Source organism: Perna viridis, chromosome 1 (genome assembly GCF_037379345.1).
Source record: "Perna viridis isolate PV_CMFRI_1.1 ecotype Kerala chromosome 1, ASM3737934v1, whole genome shotgun sequence".
Classification (NCBI taxonomy): domain Eukaryota; kingdom Metazoa; phylum Mollusca; class Bivalvia; order Mytilida; family Mytilidae; genus Perna; species Perna viridis.
Window position 1 is genome coordinate 12,257,098 of NC_142445.1, and position 27,792 is coordinate 12,284,889.

Here is a 27,792-nt window from a genome sequence, read left to right on the forward strand (position 1 = left end):
AGAACAGTCTACCGCTAGAAGAAGTTTTTTTTTGTGACAATTCTGGCGGGACTGGCTCTACGAGCATAGTTCGACTAGTAAAGCCAGCTCTACGAGAATAGTTCTACTATAGTAGAGCCGGTTATACTAGAACTGTGAAAAGAACTGGCTCTATAACTGTTCTGAATTTGTCATAGAAGTGTTCATCTGACAGTTCTATCACAGTTTTGTGAGAGGTTACAGCTGATCTCATATGTAGTAGCTAATCATTCAATCTTTAATACCACGGACATAGTTTCATTCATACACAAGTGAATGAATAGTCCCTTTTGTGCTAAATGTGGGATAGTCGTTGAACATGCGTATGGCATGCTCAATATACACATCCGCGAGGAAAATTCATTTGTTCTACCCAAGTCCTAGCTCGCGGAAGTGTATATTGAGCATGCTCATCAAGTTACCACAAAAGAGTCTATTGACTTTGCTTCGATAGCAAGTGCTATAATGAATTTCACTGCACTGTTAGATTCATTTTTCTTAGATAATGTTTCGAAACTAATCAAAGAACACATGTATTGAATCGATTTCAATCGATTGTCTTGAAACGAATCAACGCCAGTTAATAGCAACAATAAAAGGGAGCAACCAAACGCATTCAAATGTGTTGGTGTAGGCTATAAACGATATTCAACTTTCTGATTGCTAATAACTTTAAAAGTATATTTAAAAATCTCACCAAAATAAACATGACATCATAGTTATGCATGTTTGAACTATGGACATGGAACACCAAGATAAATAATAATTTATAACTCTACAGCTCTAGAATAACAAATAGTCCATGAGCTGGGTGTGTTCACCATGCACTCCTACGGGTATTTTTGTCATTGGGCTAAATAATGAAACCTATATATATTTAGTTTCTTTACACGTGATAACCAAGGAAAACATAAACACTCTAACAATGATTCACAAAAATCTTGGTTTTTTGATGCAATGGGGTACAAATATAAACTTGTACTGAAAACGGGAGGTATAACGGTACCTGGAAACTATCATGAATGTGATGACACGGTGGTACACAGTGGACAGTGGACACTCCCAGTCCATGGTATTTATGTAATTCTAATTGAATTTCTACTTCATAGTATAGAAACTGGAAAAGACGGACAGTTATACGTTTATTTATATCGCCGTTCTATGTATATGACTACGCATTTTGCCTATCTATACATTGCTAACTGAAAAAATATAAACAACACGCTTGTTACGGAATCATAAATATTCCGAGGAATTTGACATTGACTAAAGTATGCAAATTTAAGCGTTTTGGATTTTTTTGTATATAACCCATACCCCACCCCCCCACCCCCCACCCCCCCCCAAAAAAAAAAATGGACGTGCGTTCGCACATATTATTTACCATTAGACATTGATCCGCACAAAGATAACAATACGACTGTTTATTTTTTGCCGAATTTCACATTAAAAAGATGGGGTTAAAGTATGGTGAATGTTTTGGGCGGGCGGGATAAACACTTTTTCTCAGCAACTACCAATCACAGCCTCTTGATATTTGGTATCCATAGATGTCATAGCGGTACGAGTTCGAGTTCGGAGGGAACGACCAAAAATTTGATTTACGTTATCTTAGATGTATCAAATGAACAATGAAGGAGTTCTGGCTATAAAGTGTCATTCCGCGCTGCCTCGGAAGCGGTAGTGCTTCTTGTCTGTGTGTTCTTTTTTTTTTTTGTTTTGTTTTGTTTTGTTTTGGTTTTTTTTTTGTGTGTGTGTTTCAAATAAGTAACTTTTTTCTGGGAAGTGTCTACTTTATCCTATGTAAAAAAACTTATTGGACAGCAGAAAAATGGGGGTTAGTGTTTCATTATAAAAAATCAACTCCAAACATTCAAAGACTTTCTCTATTTCATGACGTCACCAGAATTTGGATACTCTTGTTGCATAATGAAAGCGTGTTGACCTCTTTTTTCATTATTTTCATTCGCTATGAATGACAACCATTGAACGAAAATGACCCTAAAACAAAATACAGCTCCGAAAACTGACACCTGCTCAATTGTTGGAAGCACTTTGACATTTCACAACAATACCTGTGTACTCATCACACTCGGTGATTCTCTCACTAAATCAAAAATCCAAAGTAGGAATAAAATCTCTAAAAGTTGAAAACGGAGATCAAAGAAATAATTTGTCTTTGTGCTGACACATTTGTAGCTATATAAAATTCAATAAATTGTGAAATTTTGTCTAGAATTCTGGATTTCAAAAAGTTAAATCAATAGCAGAAATTCTAGAGAACACCTGGAACCGAGAGACGTACGGAATAGTTGCATCATCTGGAGTTACAGGTAAGATGTTTCCTTGGATTTATGTTATACCTGGTTATATTTTATACTTAACGGATTTTATGTCTTAAAGAAGGAGATAACAAGGGTTTTTTTGGGGGGTAGAAATTAAAAGAATAGATGTCCTTTTTTAACGTAGGCTTATAATTTGTCATTGTAAGAATCGGGTACCAAATCATAACGTTAATCTTATATATTTATATATTTTTTTAAATCATATCTAGAGTCAAGTTTATAACGAGTGTCGTTGATCATTGAAAACTTATTTTTGAGTGGGGGTGGGGGTGTTTGTTTTTTTTTTTGTTTGTTTGTTTGTTTGGTTGGTTTTTTTTTTTTTTTGTTATTGTAGTTGTTTTAATTTTGTTCTTTTGGATTTTTATTTCTTTTAATTATTTATTTTTTTATGTTTTTTGTTTTGTTTGTTTTTGGGGAGAGATGGATGTAGTCCCTGTTTATTTTCATGTAGCGTCTTTTCTCTATTTTTTTACACTAGATTTGTATTCAATTTCTTGCAAATGTTCCCTCTTTCCCGATTTATTTACGCTTTATGTATTTTTGTATTTGTTAGTGTTGTCTGAAGTTTTCGATTTTTTCTAATGTAGTTCTTTTTTAACTTAGCTCAAACCTCAATATTTAATGTTTTTGTTATATGTTATTTTAGTTATTGTTTTACCGTTTTGCCTCACAAAAACTATATCGTATGTGTACAGCCCGACCCATATGGGTATTCGTATTCGCATTTATTTTAGATCTGAGACCGTCCGGGTATGTGGACCACTGTCACAAAAAAAAAGATTGTGATGAAAAACATTTCTACCGACGACATCAGTTCTTTTTTTCAGGGACGATACATTTTGAAAGATTTCTTTTTTTTTTTCAATTTAATAGGAGTGTGAGATTGTTAGCTGAAGGCATTGTGGTAAAGGGAAAATGATGACTAGATTTTTTGTAGTAAATTTTAAGTACAGAGAGTTTCGGTTGGTTTGTCTGCAAATTGTATTACCATACCATTTGCAGACTTTGAATTTTATGTGAATTGCTACTTAATTCAGTCGCAATTTACATGATTATATAATTAATCTATTTTCTCAATAAAACCAATAAAACCCCTGAACGTTAAAAAAGGGCGTGTACTATCAGCTTTTTGATGTTAACAAAATCTTAACAAAATTTTTTTTTTCTAATTTCATAGAATAAGCGCAAGTCATCAAAACTGACGTTTGAAATATACGTAAAATATTCATTATGACAATGGGAATATGAAGAAGTTGTAGTCTTTTTTTTAATTCAATTGATAACCAGCTTTTTGGTTATTCGCATAATATGGTTTGGTACTGTGTAGATTTATGAAATTATCCGACTTTATCTATGAACAGTTTAGACAGCGGTTTATTAGTGTAAACTTTTGCAAAACATGTTATTTCGTATAGCCTGCTAAAAATTTCAAATATTCCTTTAAAACAGTACTATCATTGTCTGCATTTAACTTGTTATGCCTATTAACCATGTTGACCCTCTTGATCTTATTTTTGTACTTGAATTAAAAAGTGGCATACATCTATACATGTATATGGTTTCTATATTTTTTTGTCTATTTTTTTACCAATATTTATATACATTGTGAATATATATTTGGTAAAACGCAAGGCCATTCTAAGTGTTGTCTAAAGCTTATAAATTCAAAAACTCAGACTGATTGCTATTTTGGTCCTCGCTTTATAAAGAGAATATACCCCGTGCATATTTCGAATTGTTAACCCTTATTGTTTGTTGGTCAATGACTTGTATATGTAAATGAGTAGACAAAAATCATCAGTACACCAAACTAAAGCGTAGGCCATTCGGGCATTACTTTTTATATTGATATTGGTAGGTGGCAATAACCGTTCCGAATGCATAGGTTATAAAACTGAAATTACTATTCGGTTGTTCTATTATTATTATTATTATTATTATTATTATTATTATTATTGATAATTAACTATGATTTCTTTATGATGTTGAATGGTTTTTAAATTCAAGGCGAAATGGGAAACTGTTTGCAAAAAAAGACAGACTACTAATTTTAAGTATTAGTTACATGTCCTATAATTAAAGTCACATAAACTTCGTGGTATAGAGAAAAGGTACAATAAGAGCCGTCTGAATAACTGAACTTTTACTTCGAAAATAATATACTTGAAACTACCGCTGACACTCGTCTACTTATACTTTCATTTTTAAATTAGATAATGGCAAAATGCATTTTTAGTGATATTCTTAATAAACTGTACCAGAAATTAAAAAAAAATACGATTTAAAAAAAGATTTAAAAATCTGACAGAGATAGTATTTGTCGAGTAAAAAAGGGGGGATCGGAGCCGTCTATGCCTGTGAAAGCGTCATTAAATGCTATGATGACTTTTGTAATATAGTTTTAAGAAATTTTAAGCCCCAGTATACTTTCCTTGTTGACAAAAACAATATAATAGTTGATATTTTAGGTGACTTTAAAAAAAAATATTTGATCTGCTTTGAGTTTGTGTGTTGATTTGTTTGTTTTCATGCAGAGAAACGACAGTGGTCTTAATAAATATGTAGAATTTCAATTGCACCTGTTTTAGTTCAAATTTTTGGTGCTATTATTTAATTCATTTATTTTTATCTCACCTTAAAATCATTAACGAGCAACTCACACGCTGTCGAAACAGGACACTAAAAATACAAAATACAAGTTCAGTCGAGTTTGAGGTCAGAATTCGACAAACCTGACAAATGGATTTGTCAAAACAAAGGACTGATATTTTGACAAATCTAGTTTTACTGTGCTGTGTACTGTTGAACACGTGCAAAAACTCTTTGTTATGAAATAATACACAAGTAACCACGGTTCCAGGAAATTCCGAAATATTGATGTTTCATGTACCTTGTCAGGTGCTGTTCTGCGACACTAAAACCAAGACAATCATTTATCGCTTCAGGGAGAGCAGCAGGAGACTGGAAAATCGGCGTGTGTCAACTTACAGGTAGGTAACAAAACGAACGATGAAACCTTTCTGATTTTTTTCTTAATGTAAATAAGAGATGTAAATAAGAGAAGTATCATCTGCATTGGAATGATTGCATATTTTTTTTAATTGCTTGCTTAAAAAATGTTTAGAAAAAAAAAACATTTGACAAGATGACTTAATATATAGGAAGACAATTGACTAATTATATTACTCCATTTTACCAACTTCTGTTCTTTTTTTTAGGATGAATACGAATGTGGAGCGGAAATATTGCAGGTACATGTAAAATTTACTCTTGTCTTTTTATACGACTGCAAAAAATTGCGGGCGTATATTGGTATTGCGTGTCGTCGTCGTCGTCGTCGTCAGTAGACACTTTCTTTTCGTGCGATGACTTGAGTATTTTTCCCGTTGAAAATATACATTATTAAACAAAGCTGTTATAAAAACCTTACAGTTACAGTTTCAATTGTAAGGTTTCCTGCAGTGTTAGATCCTGTAAATACAGGGTATATTACGGAGAACCTGTAAATACAGGGTATATTACAGGTAAAATCATTATTATTTTATATATATATATATATGTTAATATATTTGTTGATAACTTAATGTTCGCATTAAACAGTGTTGATATTGCATTTAAAATTGCCTTTTTACAACGAAATTGTCCGGATTTCTTTCTTAACAAACATTTCTCCATCAACTTTTTTACATTGTAAAATCTACACTTATGAATCGTAAAATAAAGCCTCGTATTCATTACCGGAATTAAGTCTGTAAATTTGAGGAACAAGGGGGCGAGATAGTAAAAATCGAGTTGACTGTCTCATCACTTGGGGTAAACTGATGGCGATTGCAAATTCAGGCAAGATAGATTTCTTTAAAATTCTCTATTCTTCAGCTACGTAAATGTGGAGAAATGTAAAGTTATAGTGTTCAACTGAAATGGTTAAACTTGTTCAAACCATTTCAAATATGATAATTTCAATCTTGAAACAGGGTCACATTATTGCTATCTGGGTATTGTTATGAAACATAATGGCAGTTTCAATGTAGCTATAAACACTTTAATGGAAAAAGCAAGAAAGGCATATTTCAAAATAAAAAGGACAATTGGGTTGAATAACCCCTGTAAATTTCTTGGAAAACTGTTTGATACATTAATTTTACCTATTTTTACTTATTGTAGTGAAATATGGGGTACATTCTCAAACTTTAAAGATTCAGAACCTTTTGAGAAATTACATCTCAAATTCATTAAAGAAATTTTGGGTGTACACCGCAAAACATCAAATGGTCCTTGTCGAGCTGAATTAGAGCGAATACCTCTTAAAGGTAATATTCTTATTTCTTGTGTTAAATATTTAGAACACACATTAAGTCTAGATGGTTCAAAAATATATAAATAAAAGTATTTCAAATCCATGGGTTACAAAAGTTAAATTAACTTTACCAAATCTTGGGTTTCCTATTTTCAGTCAAAATGCTAATGGCATAAAACATTATATAAAGCAACTAACAATTAGGATTGTTGACCAATGTATTCAAAATCAAAATGCAAAAAGTCATCTCAGTTGGATTTTTTCAGGAGCATTTACATTGCTGGTTACAGACCAACTTACGTTGATGCCATTAAAAATTAGTAAAATTCGGTTAAGTCCATATAATTGAAATATTGATAAGACAGAAAGAAAATGCAAAATTCGTAAAAAAAAAAAAAATAAAAAAAAAAAAATAAAAAAAAAAAAGGAAATTGAAAATAAAGAGCATTTTTATTACACTATAAGGCATATCAAACCAAACGTTTAATACTGTTTCAAAATATAAATTTTCTTAATATGTTTCAACATAAAAATTTCAAACAATTTTTAAATCTAATGTTATACATAATTCAGGGCACTTCCTGAAACTAATTTCTGTTTATATAACAGATTGCCTTGATATAAGAAATAATATGTTATAATGTATTATTATCATATTACATAAGTTACATGCGTCATTATACAGTATACAATTATGTTTGTTTGTATTATCATTGCCATTGGACAATAACCATGTATTGCATTATGAGTTTATGTCAATATGTATGACCTATATATAGTAATTGTAACGAGGTCATGTGTTTGAATCGGAAACTGGGTAATATTACATCAACTCGATGCTAACGAACAATTCATCTTTTGATTAAACTTCCCGTTCTCATACAAGTAAAAATATCATACATAGCTACGTGTATGATACTTTTTAAACAAGTTGTAGCGATCTTCGGGTCGCTTGTAGTATTGACAAGGGTACTAGATTAGGAACCAGATTAAACAACCGGCAATGCAAATTCATTGATATCGGGGCCGTGCTACATAGTCTAGTAACGAGCCCCTGTGCCTGAATCGGAAACTGGGTAATGTTCAATGCCAACCGATCATTTCATGTAAATACAAGCAAGAAACACACGTACAGCACACGTATATGATATTTAAGAGGTACATTTTAATATCGTATGTATGAAGCTTGAACTATGACGCAATGACGGTAAACACAGCGAAGTTCAGCGGCATTACATAGTGTATAATTACATATTTATGCAAATCATATGCGAATATTAAGTACTGTAATTACGAGTGCAAGAAGTCGCTAACAATATTAGCGACTTAAAAAGATTGTTTCAATAGATAGCGAAACAAATTTTTAGAATAAATCGACAGCTGTCAAAAGCAAGATTTGAAGTCTAAAATTCAGATAGTCCTGTTCTTAAATGTATTATGCATATTTAAAGCCATGATCCATACTCCTACAACGTAAGAGGTTGGAAGTCCATTCCTTCTTACCCCAACCTCTTACTTCAAAGCGCCATATTGCATAACGCTGGTTCCGCCGCTCCTTGAAATCGGCAGAATTATAGTAAACTATTTTCCATTTAAAACGTTTTACACAGTTTCTTTACCATAACACGGGAAAAGGTGACTAAACTAAAGAAAAACAATGACCTACCTGATAAGAAAATTCAGCAATCCTGGAAATCCTTTGTAAAAGCAGTCAAAATGAACTTCATATTTGGTTTTAGCTTTTTGAGTGTGTAATTCCGGTTGATAAAATGACGGATTTTAAAATTTGCGAAATGAACATATCAAATTAACCAACGAATTGCCTTTACCAACTTGAAGTTCGTTTTGTCAGAAATATATTGTATTCCGTAAAATTAGTGACCTAATTAAGAATTTCTGGTCATTTTGACAACTGTCTTCATTACAAATGTTTTCTAGGTATTTAACAAATATTTAGGATTTTTATCGTTCGATTTGCGATAGGTTAAACTTCATTTATGTAAATAAAAGACATAAAGTATTTTAAAACACATGGTTAGCTAATTAACATTTGCGGTGGCTTTCAACATGTCAGATGCTAGAGGTTAGGATGGCACAAAGTAAGAAAATAGCTTGCCAAACAACCTCTAGCATTGCTAGAGTACATGTTCCTCAGCTAAATACTGAAAATGAAATATAAAATATTGAAATTTTCATTCAAATCTGGCAATTTTTCACAAGTTATTGCTAGCTTGTACTGCAATAGAAATTTAGTCTACATCATATTTGCATTTCCGAACAAAGTTCTGTTCTAGTAAATCTATACATTTATTTTTAAATTTAATGTTTACACTTCTGTTGTTAGCAAGTTAGTAAGTTGTTTTGTGAAGAAAACAAACATTCACGTAGAACACAGCGTAAAGAAGCAGTAGGCAAAGTTTTCACGTACATAATAATTGCATTTCCACATCTTGACTAAAATTATCTTGATAATTAATGTCCTACATTTTGACTTTAGCAGAACCTTAAAACATGTTTATAGGATTTAATTTTAAACGAATACAAGATATAGTCGATTACGCCGATAATTTCAATGTAGAAGGGTGCGGTATTATGCATTGACTTTTCAAGAAACACGCTAGAATGGAGTTTTATATATTAGTAGGATAGCAGGCTATCGATTTTTGAGAATTTAATGCACCGGAATATACATCCTTCCAAGTCAGGGTTTTGGGTCCACCCTCGCTCCCTCAAACCCCTGACATCACTCATTCATATTTAGCGGGTATCGACCAGCCAATTCCGATTGGTTGCTTCTCCGGGTGAGAAGCACCAATAAAAATCGATTTAACATAAAATGTCTGTGGAAAGGTAAACAATAATACGAGGTAATGGACAATCCCATATAGTGACTGAAATTTGCATGATGTCACAAATGATGCAATATGAGCAAAAATGATAACTGTAGATTCTGTTTAGAGTCTTTACTGAAAAAAAAATGACGCTATGTGTAGCCACTTTGTAAGTTATATCGGAGAGTTTCTATTACGAGTGATTTAATTGGATTTTGGATCCAGGTTTAATTTAAGTAACTCACTAGATGGCGCTGGACGATACCCGCTAAATATGAATGAGTGATGTCAGGTGGGCTCAAAACCCTGACTTGGGAGGATGCGGAATATAATACTGCTAAATTATATATCGATGGAAAGCTAATTTCAAGTCCTATCGAAATATCAATGTCGTACGCATCGAGTGTGGTCACGCCTCTAACAAAATAGGGTCAAAGATCAATAATGATTTTTTAAGAAAAAAAAGTTGTACCATTGCTAGTAAGAAAAATTCCAATTTTTTACATCAGATCAGCTCAAACTCCGTCTCATACAAGAATTAATAGCTATATTTAAGACAAACTAGCGTATAGTGCCCTCCGCAGCAGTTTTTTTGGTTAATATGCCAAAAACTTTCAAATTTTAGCAGTCCGAAATGAAAGGCCGACTTGAAAGGTCATGAAATGCGAAAAAAAACTGCACCACAAACACACTTTTTCTGACCAGTTTGTTAATTTGTGTCAGCAACAAGTTTTTTCTCGGTTTGAAAAGCTTATTAGCCATTGACTTGGAATACTTTCTTGAAAATAAAAACATAACTTTCACTAATAGTACCCAGGAGTCGAAAGAATAGGTTCTGAACATGTTTAAGCTATCGTAAATTAAAAGTATGTAAAAGTATTGAACTTTCTGGCAGGTAAACTCGTATCCTTCACAAAGATATTTTGTGACTGGATACTGGGGTAGCTTTGAAGCCTGCGTGTCAGATAACGAGAATATCTTTGCGGAAAGTAAAGGATATTTCAATTTTATTGCACCTGCCTCCTGACCGGATAATATTGATGATAGCGATTTGTTCTACCCCTTCGTATTCCAACCTAGCTGACATATTTCATGTAGAAGTTTTTTGTAACATTGCAGGTTATTTTATTAATAAGTTTTCCGCTTCAAACGAACTAAAATAAAGAAAGGAGCTTCGGGGAGGCTTGGATGTTTGTGAAAACATCCAAGTAGTATAGATATGAATACTTGTCGCTTGGGTGTGAGTTAACATGATAAATATGAATATTTAAATGTTGTCCTAGTTAGTTTGGCTCTGCGTGTTTAATTTCTTTTGAGTCTAATGATAAAGCGTTTGCTACATGTAGCGTCAAGTTAAACAACAATATTACGATTTCAGCCTGACATACATATAGGTCTGAAAATCATTAGTATAGTTATTGATTGCTGTGTAAAGCGTTCGTTCGCTGAGGTATATCACGGTCGGTTACTACATGCATAAGCGAAAGAGAATGTTTGAATTACCAAGCCTGCTTATTTCCTTGTTTATAGATTAAATAATGAAATAAGGTTCAGTATTATGATAAATTATACTGTTATACATACAAATAAAAATTTGCAGTTACTGTACATGATATCATTTTAGCCCTGATTTAATGTGTATGGAATCCCTGTTCTTCACGGGTAATAAACAAATGTATTATAGCGAAAGGGGGGTTCCCTAGAGAAACGGATAAACAGAGAATCATAAAAATAACATCAATTTTCTTATTACACCACCAATATAGTACCATAATGAAACGACCTTTGGAGTCAGACATCCCAAACCAATTGGAATACCGCATAAGACTGGACACACTATTTAGAAATGCCTAGTTGTGGATATAAAGGAAATGTTTTATCGGATCTATACAATTAATGCAATCGCAACATTTCACTGTGCCTTCTTATACATAAGAAACATTTGTTATATGAACTCCTGTTTAAATGTTTAGACACACTTATATAATTTCTTCTTTAGCTAAACCATTGATCCAATTCTCTTTTTTATATTGCTTAATGTTTTATTGACTAAGATTTGTTATAAGCCGCATTAAATCATCTCTCAAATCTATTAGTCTTAGTACTATATGTCGAAAGTTTGAAAGTCTAGGACTTAACGCGCGCTGTTCGTACTTGTTTCAAAATAGCGGCGTAATCGACCGGTAAAAATGCGACAAAACAATTTAACCTGTAGTAATCTATTGAATTATAAATTATTCTTAAAGAATACGGGTGTGGCAATATATTTAGCTGCACAAATGTCAGAATAAAGCGCCGTGCTCATATTCCCGAATTGCGGACCAACATTTTGTCAACATTTATCTCCCTCTGGAGCAGGTGTCTATTCGGAACACGTAAGGTTTTCCATCCGATATCGACGATACTTTAGAAAATCTCGAAAGTCAAAAGGGAATTTTTCGTTCTACCGACCCTGTCATAAATTTTCTTTACCCGGGATACAAATGAAATCATCCCTATGTAACCTACCAACAAAATGAAACACCCTGTAAATTTTAGAAACACCGTTGTGTTTGTCTGCTGGGGATTCCATTTTCATTCGAGTTACCTCTTTTTTCTGCACCCGAATCCGAACATCGATTAGAGAGACTTCGAAATTATACTTGCTCTTACAGGAGATAACTCTGCAAAAACACGATAAAATATGGCTGCATCCCGAGCTCCGCAAGTAGGGAATATAGTCATTCCGAAATATGTTGAAAACCGTAGTTTTTCAGCTGTCCCAAGTAACATTTTCAGTCGCAAGAAAAATTCAAAATGACATAAAAAATGTGTTTTTTGAAATAAAAGGAATTTTTTTTTTTTTTTTTTGGGGGGGGGGGTAAAAATTGGAAAATTTCTACCTTTTTGTACGTTGTTTTATTTTGACGTCACGGTGACGTCAATCCCCAGCAATTGTTCATAAAGACCAAGAACGAACTGTCCCACAGAACACAACAGAACAAGAACACTAATTCAAACAAATATCAAATATGGATAGACGTAAATTTTATTTACATTTAAGTAATGTTATTTCACTTAAAATCATAAATTTCAACATATTTTAAAAGAAAAACAGAGTTTTGCAAAATACGGCAACTTTTATTGAGTCTTACAAAATGTCACACATGCTCTTTTTCGCATTACGAAAATTTCTGCAAAGTTCACGGCTTGTTTTTTTTTTATATTTTCGATAGATTCCGTTTTCCAACAAAAGTTGTTTTTTCAATGTTATTTTTCTCAGCTTTTCATTAAGACCAAGAGTTTTAATTTCTGATTCTTATTACTCCCACAACAGTATAATTTACAAATCTTACAAATAGTCACAAAGCCGTAAAAATCACGTTTTCAATAAAAATACGGTAAAAGCGATGTTCCGTAAGTGTGGTTGTCAAATTTTCCAGATGAGTTTACACTTAACAGCTACAATTCGCCTTATAAAGTTATAATTTTATCAAAAACAACAATATAAATGCGATATTGTTTGAAAAATAAAAATCACCAGTGCGATTTAGAAAATGTCATTCTTATTGTAAAAGAAATCTACATCATTCATTATATTGAATATACATGTATGTTGCTGAAAGTTTTTGATTAAAAAAAATATTCGCATACATGTATCGCAATCGCATATAGGCCTATAAAAACTTTTTTCTACCCGCATAGTTTTTTAGTGATAACGTTAATACACAGGTTCGGTGAAAAATAAAAACTGTAATGAGAACAAAACGATATGGGGAAATAATATAAATACACTGCACATCAACACCAGCATTCATCATTTAATGTTACTTGTTTTTCGGATAAAAAAACATATAAAACGCTCTCGTTCTAAAAAAGGTCGAAATGATTAAGAATACAAAACTATAAATAATTTTTTTTTGTGTTTCCTCCCCAGAAAAACTTTCAACAGCAGAAAGAATAAATTTGTTTGTTTGTTTGTTGGGGTTTAACGTCCGAGCAGCAATATTTCAGCTATATTCAGACCATGAACATGAAATTGATGATAAAATGAACATGAAATAATGATGAAATGGAAAAGGGATGGGACACAAGGACAATGTGATCGACAAATTTTGATTGCCACTGGAAATAGGGAGAGGTGGGTAGGGTCGGGCAATTTAGCCTCCTGTGGCGGAGCCCTATGGTTCCTACTCCGGGAGAATACCACAGTAGGGTTCTTTAACGTGCGAGGAACGTGACATCTTTCCCAACACGGTGCACCACTATGGTTTGCTGTCAGGTTTTCCGTAGTATAGCCTGACAACCCCAGCATGTTACACGCCAGGGGTACCCCATTCCACCACCTGGGGCACACATCCCAGTTGCTCTGTGGGCAGAGCGCCCTAGCCCCCGGCTAAAGTTCTGAGCACTGTTTAGTCGCCTTTTACGACAAGCTTAGCGCTGCTGCAGGCCTATTCTTTTAACACCCGGACCTGCACGGGGTCAGAAAGAATAAAACAATGGAAATTAAAAAAAAAAGAAAGGAAGAGACAATCAAACAACAAATATCACAACCACAATAAAATGAATGAGACACAGAGTAATCCATCTGAAAAAAATGTCGCAGTAAGAAAACGAAAACAAAGGCAAAATAAAAAAAGACAAGCGAGAAAGAGAAACGAAAAGAAAACGTGCATACAGACAAAAAATAAAAGAAAACAATTATGTAACAATTAATGATATACGAAAGATTTTTTCTAATATAATGGAAAAATTGCGCGCCGTTCAGAAGTTAAAGAAAGCCCTTCCTTGTACGCCTAAACGTGGACCGCTGTAATGGCCTCTTATCTAAACATCAAAAAGTCCCCTATTGTCGTAAATCTTGAACATCTTAATGTAGTAGTTACTCCGGTAGATAAGAATGAAATAGAGTTAGGCAAGGCTGTAATTGAAGACTTGCGTGAAGTTGTAGGTCAGACCAAGTGTCTTCGTTCTGATGGTGCACGAACTGCAGTACGCATAATTACTGCTTCTACTAGTGGTACAAATGTTGAGGATAAAAAGAAAAAAGTGCATTGGCAAAGAAAATTGGCCTTCCATTGAAACATATCTCAGGGTGAAAGAGGGTTAGGACACAAATATTTTCCTCAGAAGAATCCTGTTTTAAATATGTTCAACGAAGGACTAGAAGTAAGCGATATCAAATGATACAAAGAAACTTGTTCATGATTTCTGGTTACACCCTAACAATTCTCGTCCTTCACCTAATAAAAATGACATAAAGAGAGTCCGTCTGGCACCAAAGCAAATTTCAAAGCACAGTGTATATATACCAGATAAAGCTCAGATAGAATTTTTTAATGACTTTAAAGTAAAATATCCTGATATAAGTATGAATCAGAGAACCTTCGAACGACTTAAGCCGTTTTTTTGTCAGATCAGCAACACATAAAGACAGAGTAACATGCTGCTGTCGCTACCACTTGGAAGCGAAATCTCTGTTTAAATCATGCATGGACTTAAAGAAAAGATAAGTTATTCCGGATCTAACAGACGCTGAAGTTGAAAATTTCCCGGTATATGAACATCTCACTGATAAAGCAACTGCTACTCTGTGTGCTAAAGATCCATTGGGTGCTATACTAAAATGTTCAAGCTGTGGTGTTCATTTGGTGCAGTTTCTGACTGATTATCCCGATAGCCCTACCGTGCAATGGGAGTGCTACGAATACATAACCAGTAAAAATAAAAAGAAACTTACTTTAGTTAGAAAAAGCACAAAACCTTTTGAAATGTTCAATTACTTCAGAAAAGTCCTTGAAAATTTTGCAGGCCACCAGTTCCGTGCGCTTTGGCAAAACTCGCAACTTCAGAATCTGAAGGAGAATTTACCTCCGAATCATTACATTGTTATTCATGACTACTCTGAGAAATACGGGTGTAAGGAAAGAGTAGAACTACAGCAAACGTACTTCCAACGAACGGAAGTCACAATTCACGTTTCGGTCATTCATAGGCATGCAATATTAGAGTTGGATGGGATCGAAAGCTTACTGAAGATCCTTTTATTGTTACAGAACACTTTTTCGTGATAAGTCCGGATGAAAGACATGATCAATACTTCACAATTACAGTCCAAACTCTGATCAAAGATTATCTTGATTCAATTTGTTATAATGTTACAGTAATACACGAATACACCGACGGTTGTCCCGTACAGTACAAGAGCCGTAATTGTTTCGGTATAAGCCATATATGTGCCGATCATCATTATGATATTTGCATCCGCAACTTCTTTGAAACAAGTCACGCTAAAGGGCCACAGGATACCGTCGGGGGTTTCCTGAAAAAATCAAGTTGATTTAGCAGTACTTCGGGGAATTACGGTTGTTCAGAACGCACTTGTCACGAAATCTAGCGTTTATAAAAGGCGTATTTTTAAATATGTAGAAACAATAAACCGCGATTCTGACGAAAACTATCAACCTATCCCGGGAATAAGATCCTTACACCAGGTTTGTGCATCCGCATCAAAACCGTCAAAAAACTTGAAGTGAGATATCTTTCTTGTTATTCATGTAACAGTTGTGCAGTAGGTAATTACGCTTCTTGTAATTGCTATGCAATCGGTGACAAAGAATCGGTCTCGATAAAACGTGTTGGGAACAGCTCGGATGATGTCGAATCAGAAGATGAAGAATATTCAATGACTGACTTAATTCATGATGGTACTTTGTTAGCTTTATATACAGACGACGAAAATTCTTACTACTATCTTTTTCACGCGTCTTCCTGCCCGGAAAGTTCAGCTAAGAGTGAAATCGATGATTGGGGTACATCTTTTGACACAAATTCAAACGTTATACGAGGACTATACTTCAAACCCCTTAAAACGAAATATGGGCTGTCTTATAAACTTTTGAAAGACAAACGTGCTATTGTTCCCTCTGCGTCAGTGATATACATCTCCCCGCAACTCAAACTTACCCGAAGAATCCATAAACTTTCTGAAAACACCCATCTTGATATATTCTCTGTTCTGAACGAAATGAAGGGATCTGCTTGGAAATCGGTTGGAATTTAACAAGTCACTAAATGGTGTGTATTTGAATATGATGTTTAATTATTTTGAATATTTTAAATTGCCTTTAGAAAAGAACGGATGTGGGAATATGTCACAAATACAAAAACGCACTTACAAAAACAATAGCGTTTAAACTATTATTTATTTCAAGGGGATTACAAATAATATTGCTCTCTTGCTTATTTATTTATAAAAGCAATTGTATAATAATACATTACAAACATCAGACTGAGTTCTTCAAGGCTATTCTAGATTGCATTTTGCAGTTGGTCATTAGTTACGAATAGTTGTGACTTTTTCATGATTATTTATCAGATAACTTCTTGTCAAAGAAAAATAACGTCCACATTTCTTCTGATATAACCCCCAAAACGTCGTAACGTCGTGCTACCGCTGTGGGTACGAACAGCGCTCGTAACGGCAATTTATGCGCATTGACCATTACAATCCAGAATTAAAACGTATCATACTCAGATTTGGTCCGAGTCGTATAAATGTCACTTGAATACAAATAAAGGAATATCCAAATAAGAACACAAATACAGAATTCTATCGAAGATTTCTTGCAAACTTAACAAAGCAAACCCAGCAGAATGAATAGTACACAACATATCATTAGCAAAATGCTACAACACAAGAATGTAATTTTGATTGCGCGTACTAGTTAATGACTGGCTACGATATGCGATAGATTATACACGGAGCACGTGAAATTCCGTATTTATAAGGTGATATAGACCTTTTTGTTTACTAATTAAAAATACTTCTTATCACTTATCATTAGACAAAATTGAGAGTTAGTTCATAAGGTACCTGGTTACAAAATCTATACATTTAAACCACTGTGGTCGATAGACATGCACGAGCTTCTTCAATTGATGAAAATTGGCTTAAAAATTGGCACAAAAAATACGATCTGCAAAACTACGTCAATATTTTCTGCATGTCAATATTTTATTCAAAATTACAGCTTTGTGTAATCATTAATGCTTTCTTTGGAATATGCTTAGATCTTTAACAAACTATATTCATGTTTTCAAAATTCAAAATTTCAAAATTTACTTTTTAACAGTCTGTACGTGTGGGGGAAAACAGGGCGCCCTCACAAAACGCAAAATTTCACAAATTGTGACCACAATACGTTTGTACGACAATTCTAATTTGAAAATAGCATGACTTTCCTTTAAAAATCATTTCAAAAATAGCCGTATTATATATCGGTGCATTAAACTTCGTTGTTTGAAGATTGTTTTAACCTCTGCTATCCTACTACATCGTACTCTGTCTCACTTTGTATTTAGTGAAAGATATATAAATTGGATACGAACCTTATATACAGATAATACCGTATTTAACAAATGGGTGGCTATCTGCGCCTTTGACTCCTAACAGGGGGATTCGCCAAGGATGTCCGTGTCATCCCTCATTTTTGTAATAGTGGTAGAAATCATAGCATGTGAACTTAGTGAAACAAATGATATTAAGGGAATAGAAACAAAATTGAAAAATATCATTCGTTGTATAAAAATAACTCAAGTAGCTTGACGATAAGACTCTGTTTTAACAACTAAAGACGATGTCCACAAGGCTTTAAACCTGATAGAAATCTTCGGCAACTTCTCCGGTCTGAAGATTAATAAAGAAAAAAAAAGAATATAATTAGGTAAGCTGAAACAATGCAAAGACAAAGTTGACGAAATCAAAGTTACTGAACAACCTGTGAAGATTCTAGGGATTTATTTGGGAAAAACATAAATTTGAATGCGACAGGCTAAATTGGGAAGACAAATATGAAAAAAGGAAAACTTACTAAAATCATGGAAAATAAGAAATTTGTCAATAATAGGTAAAATGTTGATAGTTTAAACGTTCGTATTACCACAAATTTTCTATTTAGTAAACGTAAGATAAATTTCAGATAATTTACTATACAGTTATATAGAAAGAAACTTTCAAATTCATTTGGAAAAGTAAAACTGAACGAGTAAAAAAAAAACAAACCATTACATGTATATTCATTTATATAGAAGGAGGGTTAAACTTGACGGGCGTCAAAAATTACTTTGCTGCGCTGAAACTAAAATGGATTTTAAGATTCATAGAATCAAAAGAAGACAGGTAGGCCATTATGTATTTAAAATAAATTCGGATATAACTTTCTTATCATTAGAATAAACCTAAGTTTTAAAGATATAAATAGAACTGGACTAAAAAAGAAAATCCCGTATTTCTCTACTGATATTATTAAAAACTGTTTAAAAATAACTGATCTTAACCTCCAAATGCAACCAAATTTTAGGGAAGTGCAAAAACAATTAATTTGGGGAAACAAACATAGAAAAAATAAAATATATATAAATACCTTACAAAAACAAAAGAAGCTAAAAATATAGGTATCGAAAAATGGAAAGGAAATTCAAGTTCGATTATTTTGAACAAGAAAATAGTCTTACTATTATACACAGCCTAAAGTGCAATAAACTTATAATGTATAGGTGGAAATTTACATGCCATATATTACCAATAACGGAAAACCTGCATAAACCTCAGCGATTTATGTAAACCGAATGGTGTATTTACTGTAAATGGTCGTATAGATCATGCTAAAGGGTGTGGTGGTAAAATGACATAACAAAATGCTAGCGTGGTTGATTGTTTCATATGTACACCAAATATCTTTAACTAAGTCAATGACTTTAATGTGCTTAATTTTTCTTGCTTGTAATCAGATGTAAACTCATTGTTAATATTTTATCAAAGAGCCGATGGCACTGAACATCGGAAGTCATGAGATATTCATAAGTACTTTGAAAATTTGATAGTAGCTAATCATAATCAGCAGGTGGCAATTTGTTCTTCCGTATTTCCAAAAAGATTAATTATTTACAACATGGACAAAGCTTTCACCACTACTAAAACCACCAATCCACACAATACGTGATGATTCAAAATTTCATGTCCATTTTTGTTTTGTTTTGTTTCGTTTCATTTTATTTTTATTTTGTTTCTCAATGTGTAATCTTGACAGCCTGTTTTTAGGTTTAAACGTACTCAATGACGAATAATCCATATATGGATATCAAAGGCATTGATAAGATATAGTTCAAACTTCTATATATGTATTTGAATTTTTCTTTGACAATCCATTACGGAAAATGTAACTTCAATCGTATATTGCAAAAACCGGCTCGTATTTATACGAAATAATCAATTTGATACTTTTAAATATTTATCCGCCAGATCTCTTTCATGATGGCAGTACTTTTAAGGCGGTTATCCTTTTGATTGACATCAGATGGTTATAAGACTCAGAAGTCACATGACTAACGAGTACAAATGAGTCGCAAATTACAGCAAATTCATTGGAGCGCTCAGAAGAAGATTTTTTTTCCGCCAAATTATGTGCAGGGATATTAAGTTTAACACAGTAGAAAATGATCAAAACAAAAAAAGCATGATTTTCTCATGCGGTAGACAGAGTCAAAATCTATAATTTATTTATATGGATCCGATTTGAAAATTGTGAATGAATGTAATTTCCTCGGAATTATCTAAAACAGGACAGAAAACTTTAATAAAGCTGTTAGTGGGCAGGAAGATATGGCTAGTAAAGCGATGTATGAAGTTTACAGAGAGGGAGAACACATAATTCGTCAATTGAGTGTCAAATCTACCTTTTTCAATAAAATGGTTAAACCTATTTTACTTTATGGGCAGAAACATGCATTTTCCTGATGTCCAGACAATAACTAGTTTATTGTTTGTCCAATTCCGAATTTTTTATTGGATTCATTATGGAAATCCCGGCCTGAACCTTTCAAACATTTTAGATATTTCTTACAGTTTTTGAGTTATAAGGGGTCAAAGTGGACACCCCCCCCCCCCAAATATCAACTTTCTTTTATTAATGGTCGGATTTCAATATTTTGTCATTGGATTTCTTTATGAAAATTCATGCCTGCAATTGTTAATCAAATTTCAAATATCTCTAATTGTTTCGAGTTATAAGGGGTCAAAGGGCCACACCCGTATAAATCGACTTTTTGATTTTTTGGTCTGATTTGGAAATTTGTTAATTGAATTTCAAATGTTGTGCTATATTGTGCCCAAACGAGTTGTTGTGTCCATAATGAATTGTAATTCCTTGTGCTTAAGTGTGTCAAAGACTAATAATGTGTCCACATTTGCCCCAACTTTTAAGGGTTCGACCACTAAGTCGTATCATGCTGAGCTCTGCAAAGCTCTTTATTTATAGACAGTAAGGACATTTTTCTCAAACTAATAAGTTCAATACTGAATGTGAAGTTTTGTAAAGAAATGGTACTTTCAAAAAGTAATGACTTACTGATTTCACATATCTAAAATACATTAATACACAAGAAGTTGATTTAACTGGACTGTTGAAGTCATATAATGTTCTTGGTTTTTACTTTTTTTTAAAAATATTTTACCTGAAATATCAAATATCCTGGTCATGTGAGTTATTGGCCGATGGTATAACAGGGCATCGGGGCCAAATTTTTGTCAGAGTATTTAAAAATACTTCGAAGGCACTTCCAACAATATGTGATTTTTTCGGCATTTTTTTTGGGGGGGGGGGGGCAAACATGATAACAAGGCATGATACCTTTACTTAGTTAATAGGGCATGGGTTGCCAGATGAGCGATCCAGGCTCTCCGAGAGCCTCTTGTTTAAAGTAACTATCTATCTGTATCGGTTTTATTCTTTTACAGAGCAAATACGGTATTTTACTGGAATGCACTGCATATCATAAGGTACCGCTACGAAAACAAAAGCTTGTTTTTGTTTTGTTTTGTTGTTCGTCAATATTTTGATATATGAAAATCAATATTAAATAAATAAAACACCAAGCATTAACACTTAATTAATCAGAGACATTTAATCTTAAATCACAATTTCAGGCCAAAGAACAGAATACTGGTACTGTTTACGATCATCAACCCTCCTATCGGCTTCCTACTGTGGTTTATACGGCGCAAGCAACTTAGGAAATGCACCAATAAGAGAGAAGCAACAGCGGTAGATCACCGAATATTGGACATAAGCTTCTTTGGTACAATTATAACATTCCTAATCATAGCTGTTATCTTGGTGCTAGATTGCATAAGATTCTATAATGGTAATATGGCACTTAAGACCGCAGATCAATCTAACACGATAAAGAAGCCGGTCTATAATCACGATCCAACTTTAAACAGTTTTTTCTTTCATACCATAGACAACTTACCAGACATGGAGAATGATGAACTTCCAAACAATGAACCAATAACGGGTTTATTTGCTGACGCCAAAACTGACGGGACTAAGGCTGATCTCGTTGAAATGTGTCAGGAATATTGTATACCAAATCAGTCTACATCATCTAACAGTAATAAAACTTTAAGATAAGATGGGATTGAATTGACCATGTTTTAGTTTAGGAATCAAAATGTTAAATACAACTTTAAATTTGTAAATGGGAAACCATTGAGCAAAATTGTCGTGTTTTTTTTTAAACAGACATTTGTTTTTTATTGATTTTTTTTTGTTCAATTAGATCGCTTGAGTCCAGAGATTTGTAAAACTTTTAGCGCCCTCCGTGGTTATATCGACTTTACCGAATTTCACGTGATTAATATAAATTTGTGTTTCATTCATTTTTATTTCAGACGAGAAATTTACGAAAGCCTATTGAGCTTATTTTCGTAGACTGAAAAAATATTTTTCGCGTTATAACGCGAAACTTAGACCAAAAAAAAAAAAACGCGAAATATTATAAAAAGTTATAAGATTTGTGCAAAAGTCAATGGAGACCGAGATTTTCGTTTTTAAATGTCATTCAGTTTTCTCGCTGCCATGGTGGTCATGAATAAAATTCTCCTTGAAAGTGAAAGCATTTGAATCGGTGACAAGCAGAACATTTTTTTGCCGCCATTTTTTATTTCAAAGCTTCTTGGTGGTCTCTATATATCAAGGGGCAGATAGATAACTAATAGATATGCCTCTGCTGAAATGAAATATTTGGTAGGTAGCACTTATCGGCTGTCGTAACAGATACATACTTTATGTTTTGTCATTGCTGTTATTGATGCATTTTTAGGGGAAAAAAAGAAAGCTTTAAGATTCAATTGAAGGTGTTTTAATCCATAATTTTATGTATGTACTCACGTTAATACCGTAAAGGAACCGAATTATTCTTTTATGTTGTTAGTAATTTGGGCATCATATCTTCTTACACCAAAGTTGATTGTTGCTCCTATATTCTGTTTTGTTGTTGTTGTTATTGTTTTTTGTTTTGTTTTGTTTTGTTTCTTTTCGTCCCATTCTCATTATTGATATAAAAGCTTAATAAATGACTTCGTTTGACTAAACTCAAATATGAGTACTACTTTATCAGTGGCGGATCCAAGGTTGGTCCCACGGTGCATCGGACCACCTCTTGTCGAACCTCACTTTTTTTCTTGGTTTCATTGTCTCAAAGAACAGTGGTAATTATTAAATTAACCTTTTATAGTATGCAATATCCCAATGTGTCAAACTGGCAGTATAGTACTCGATATGATTTACCTGGTACTTAACTGCCAAAATTAAACAAGCTCTAGACAATTACTTTTGTGTCACCAAGGTTCCAACAACAAGCTGGAGCAGGGTGTCGTGTTATTATTTTAGCTGAAAAAAAATCACAATTTTCGAACTTATCTGAAGTCAAGGACGCTCATCTGTTCAAAGCGTCACTTTATTAAACCATTTTATCAATCACTGCCGATTACTGCTTAATATTGTAGTACTTTTGTTTGCAAACTAACAACTCAGCGATGAACGGAAATTCCAAATTTTACCGGAGATGTCTATAGTAGACTTCAAAAAATCCTTGCTTCTATAAAAGCATTTCATTCCGAACCATTGATAAATTTGTATTTTTTTGTTCCTAAGTATGGGTCACCTAGAGAATATCTCAGTGTTTTTGGTCAGAAGGATACGTTGGTCTCATATGTCTATCACCTTAAAATTGCTGCTCATACATTTTGCTCATACGATCGATTACAGGTGTTTTGTCATCAAACGACTGATGATTACGCATGACCCGTGCACACGACCAGCTTAAAAAGTATTTCTCAGAAAGTGACAAAGAACCCTCCACCCAAACCCACCCCCCCCCCCCAAAAAAAAAAAAAAAAAAAAAATTTAAGGCACTCAGTTGTCTTGGTGTGATAGACACTATTTGAAATGACATCAGGTATTCCATGAGCAAACACGAACAATGCAAAAATTGAAAGAAAAGTAGTTAAACCCTGTCGTTTGTTGTTAATTGTGTAGTTTCATATTGAAATCAAAACTTAATTGTTTTATAAGATTATATTATGGATGACTCATGAACACACCGTTAGTAGGAACTCAACTTTTGCAATGAATGACTCGAGGAGGAAAAAAAAATAAGCCAATTGACGTTCATTCGGGACCACCCCCATTTTTGTTCTGGATCCGCCATTGTTTATATTAAGAACAAAACAGTTTTGAATCTCTCAATTTCGACCACCAACACAAAAAAGAAAAACTGAAAATTCTAGAAAAAAAATTGGAAAGTCAAATTGTAATAATATGTGCGAAAAAATCAAACGTTTTCTTCTTTTTTTAAATACAGACAAGACAAACGTTTCGGGTTAATTCGCGTTCGTTTCGCGTTATTTTGCGATGTTTTTTTTTAATTTGTGGAAATGAGCTCAATGGGCTTTCCTACAAATGTATATTAGTAACTTGTATTACGACACTAATGAGCATGTAGGTGTAAAACCACTACTAAAAGTCCCATTACTTTGTCGTTGAATTAAACAATTTTCAAGGTTACAATCTTTCTTAAAGTTTGTTAAAATGAACTTTAACAGGTTTTATCATTGAAGATCAAATAAGAGTCATAGTTTTCTTTATTTGTCTCTGACTTCCATCTGGGTTTCTATATCATTACTTCCGGTTTGTGTTTGGGATATCACAACATAAAATTTTCGGGTCTCAACAAGTCTGAAAATTGTCAATATCTCCATTATGGTCCATTGTATAGTAAGATACATCTGCAAGATTGCTATGTGTGTATAGATGAACCGAAAGAACCCTACTAGTAAAAATCGCAAACTTACACTTTAACATTTTTCATTCCAAAAAATTGCACAAAAATACCCACATCAATAATCAAGCCACGTTGACAAGTTGTCCCATTTCTGACTGATACCATAGTAGCATTAAACATTGAATTAACTCATTCCATATTAATTGACACAGTACAGGAGTACTTTGATTAATTTCGTGTATTTTCTTTTCGATGTTTATACTTTCTCTATTCAACGTCTATTTTTTTACTTTTCAAGTCTGTATTTTTTATAATTAGCGTCTGTTTATTGTATTTGGATTTATGTCCGTTTTATATATAGAAATCATACCGTGCACGAAACACACATTTTTATATACCCCGTACAACTACATGGGGATAAAACCTTAAAACCTGTTTGCTGTGTGTCTGCCCGCTTTCCAAACTTCTAATGAAAAAGAACGGACATGTGTTTTGTTCTTGACAGGTATGTCTTGGAGAAAATGTACTATTCTAATATCAGACTTGTTCTTGAATATGGTAACGTCATTTGGGAAAACCACACCTAAGTTAGAGAGTGTTCAAGTAGAATATATATGCATATTATCACGGGAGGGACAAAATTAACATCATTATAAAAACTTAATCAAGATGCGTGTTGGGAAATACTTTCGATAAAAGGGACACACATCGACTTATTTTGTTGTATTAGATTATAAACAAGGAATCCCAAGTTATTTATGTGACATTGTTCCTAATTCAGTAGGTGATCCACACGGCCATTTTACTCATCAAGTTCATAACATTACTTTTCGTACACGCACAAACTTGTCCTCTGGATACTTCCTGCCTTCGACTATTCCCCTGTGGAATTGCTTGCCACTATTTCTCGTTCATAAAGCTTATCTAAGCTTATTTAAAAATAAACCTGAGAATCATGAAAAATCTATATTTTTATATAGGGACAAGACAAAGACGTGCAAGGCTTTGCATGAACAGCAGCTCTGTTCCTGCGAAATCTTATACACTTTCCCAACTGTTCATGTGGTCATGTAGAATCAATCTATTATTTTCTTTTTCGATGTCATAAGTACGACCAACTTCGTACTTTAAACTTTAAATGCACTTTTAAAACTAGCCCATCGGTATGTATTTATTATTGTATGGGTCAGATATTCTAACAGTGGATGAAAATATTCATATATATTTAAATTTGTTAAAAAAATACATTGTTCAGAGCAAACGCTTCTGTTGAACTGCATTTCAATACTTCATCCATTCTTATCAACATAATTATACCTTTTTAAGTCGCTAATATTGTAAGCGACTTCTTGTACTCGTAATTCAGTACTTTACATTCGCATGTGATTTACATAATTATATATATTACTACTCCACATAAAGCTGTTGATCAGTACCGTGTTTACCATCATAGCTTCACGTCTTGCTTCATACGAGATCAAAATGTACCTCTTAAACATCATACACATGTGTTCTACGTGTGTTTTTTGCTTGTATGAGAAAGGGAAAATTACATTAAAAGATGAAATGATCGATTGGCATTGAACATTACCCAGTTTCCGATTCAGACACAGAGTCACGATACAATTGATTATATAGGTCTTATACATTATATATATATACATATATATATATATATGTATATATTTATATAGCCTAGCTGGCCGAGTGGTCTAGGGCGCTGGACTTAGTGCAGGCGGTGTTGCCATAGATGTCACAGCGGTACGAGTTCGAGTCCCGCGGAGGGAACGATCAAAAATTTGCTTCGGAAATTTGACAGTTCTAACATCGGTGGGAATTTTTCAGACCCTTCTATAAGTTTACGTTATCTTCCCTGTATCAATTTGATCCGATGGAGCAGTGTAACGAATAGAGTCGTCACATTCTGAGACGTTGTATAATATTGATTTGTTGTGACATACATCATTAATTTGATCCTCTATCCTACATAGTAACACCTAGATTAACTTTCCCGTACTACCATACATCGTGTACTAAGTTGCAGCCTTAGATTAATCCTGCGAGGGGGAATGACCCGGCCAGCGAAAGCTACATTTTTATATAGCCTGGCTGGCCGAGTGGTCTAGGGCGCTGGACTTGGTGCAGGCGGTGTTGCAATAGATGTCACAGCGGTACGAGTTCGAGTCCCGCGGAGGGAACGACCAAAAATTTGCTTCGCAAATTTGACAGTTCTAACATCGTTGGGAGTTTTTCAGACCCCCCTCTCTCTCTCTCTCTCTCTCTCTCTCTCTCTATATATATATATATATATGTAGCTTGTCCTATTCAGTTACATCATGTGCTAATGTTCGCGCTCTAGATTTACTTACGAGGAAGTATCACTCGGTTAACGAAAGGTATATTTTATTTGGCCGAGTGGTTTAGAGCGTTAGACTTAGTACAGAAGGTGGTGCCATAGATGTCAGAGTAGTGAAGGGGTTCGAATCCCGGTGAGGGAGCGATCAAATTTGCAGCCTCGCATCGAATCATTAACTGAAAACATTACCCGCCTTGGTAACCAGTTGTTTTGATTGGACACATTCGGGTCATCATGGTTACGAAAGAGTAATATCAAGGGAATCAAGATTTTAGCAGAAGTCACCCGATTTTAGAGCATATCGCATTCGTGCCATTTCGGATGTTGAAAGCAAGCCAAAATCATTGGCATTGAATATGTGACGATTAGCAACTTTGAAGACTTCAGTCTTTGATTTTCTATTTAATTTCTTTTCATTTTTAATATCTACATTGTATTTATGTATTAGAATATGTACATGATGTCTGTAATTTCCTATAAGCATGCCTGTTGTATGTTTAAAAGTATAAATTGTCAGTATTGATAAGGAGGCGGATTAATAAAAGCTTCCTGCTTGTTTTAGAATCCTGTTTGTCAAACTTTGATCTATTTTGTACACATGTTTGATTTTTATAAAATCAATAAAATATGTTTAAACTAACGGATATGATGAAACGCAATAAATGCATTTGCACCCATAAACATTAAACGCCTTTAAAGTCACCATAAAATCTTTAACAAGTGGTAAAAAAAATTCTAGGCAAGGTCTGAAAGGCACCGACAAAAAAGAGTTTATAGATCCAAGGTGACCTTTAATACTAGTTATCTAATTCAACAAAACAAAGACACAAGATTGAC

General features: G+C 33.6%; 1 protein-coding gene and 1 pseudogene across 3 annotated transcripts; both read left to right on the forward strand.

Annotated features, from left to right (window-relative positions):
• The first annotated feature begins 2,076 nt into the window (after positions 1-2,076).
• LOC148627289 (uncharacterized) lies at positions 2,077-27,599 on the forward strand. 3 transcript variants are annotated; one of them, XM_088570852.1, is made up of 4 exons: positions 2,077-2,351; positions 5,262-5,353; positions 5,582-5,614; positions 21,460-27,599. In XM_088570852.1, exons 3-4 carry the CDS (start codon positions 5,583-5,585, stop codon positions 21,944-21,946), a joined length of 519 nt encoding a protein of 172 aa, XP_088426978.1. In that variant the 5' UTR covers positions 2,077-2,351; positions 5,262-5,353; position 5,582; the 3' UTR covers positions 21,947-27,599. The 3 variants fall into 3 exon arrangements, with proteins under 3 accessions (XP_088426978.1, XP_088426985.1, XP_088426968.1); XM_088570859.1 differs by having other exon boundaries at positions 5,309-5,353; XM_088570842.1 differs by lacking the exon at positions 2,077-2,351 and having other exon boundaries at positions 5,144-5,353.
• Positions 13,765-16,672, forward strand: LOC148627290 (uncharacterized; annotated as a pseudogene).
• Positions 27,600-27,792: the final 193 nt, after the last annotated feature.

What these genes read in the sequence shown, in the direction of transcription:
- LOC148627289 (XM_088570842.1), top strand. Translation starts at nt 5,241, where the DNA reads ATGTTTCATGTACCTTGTCAGGTGCTGTTCTGCGACACTAAAACCAAG. An exon ending in CGGCGTGTGTCAACTTACAG is followed by an intron (nt 5,354 to 5,581) that starts GTAGGTAACAAA and finishes TCTTTTTTTTAG; the next exon opens with GATGAATACGAATGTGGAGC. An exon ending in GTGGAGCGGAAATATTGCAG is followed by an intron (nt 5,615 to 21,459) that starts GTACATGTAAAA and finishes TCACAATTTCAG; the next exon opens with GCCAAAGAACAGAATACTGG.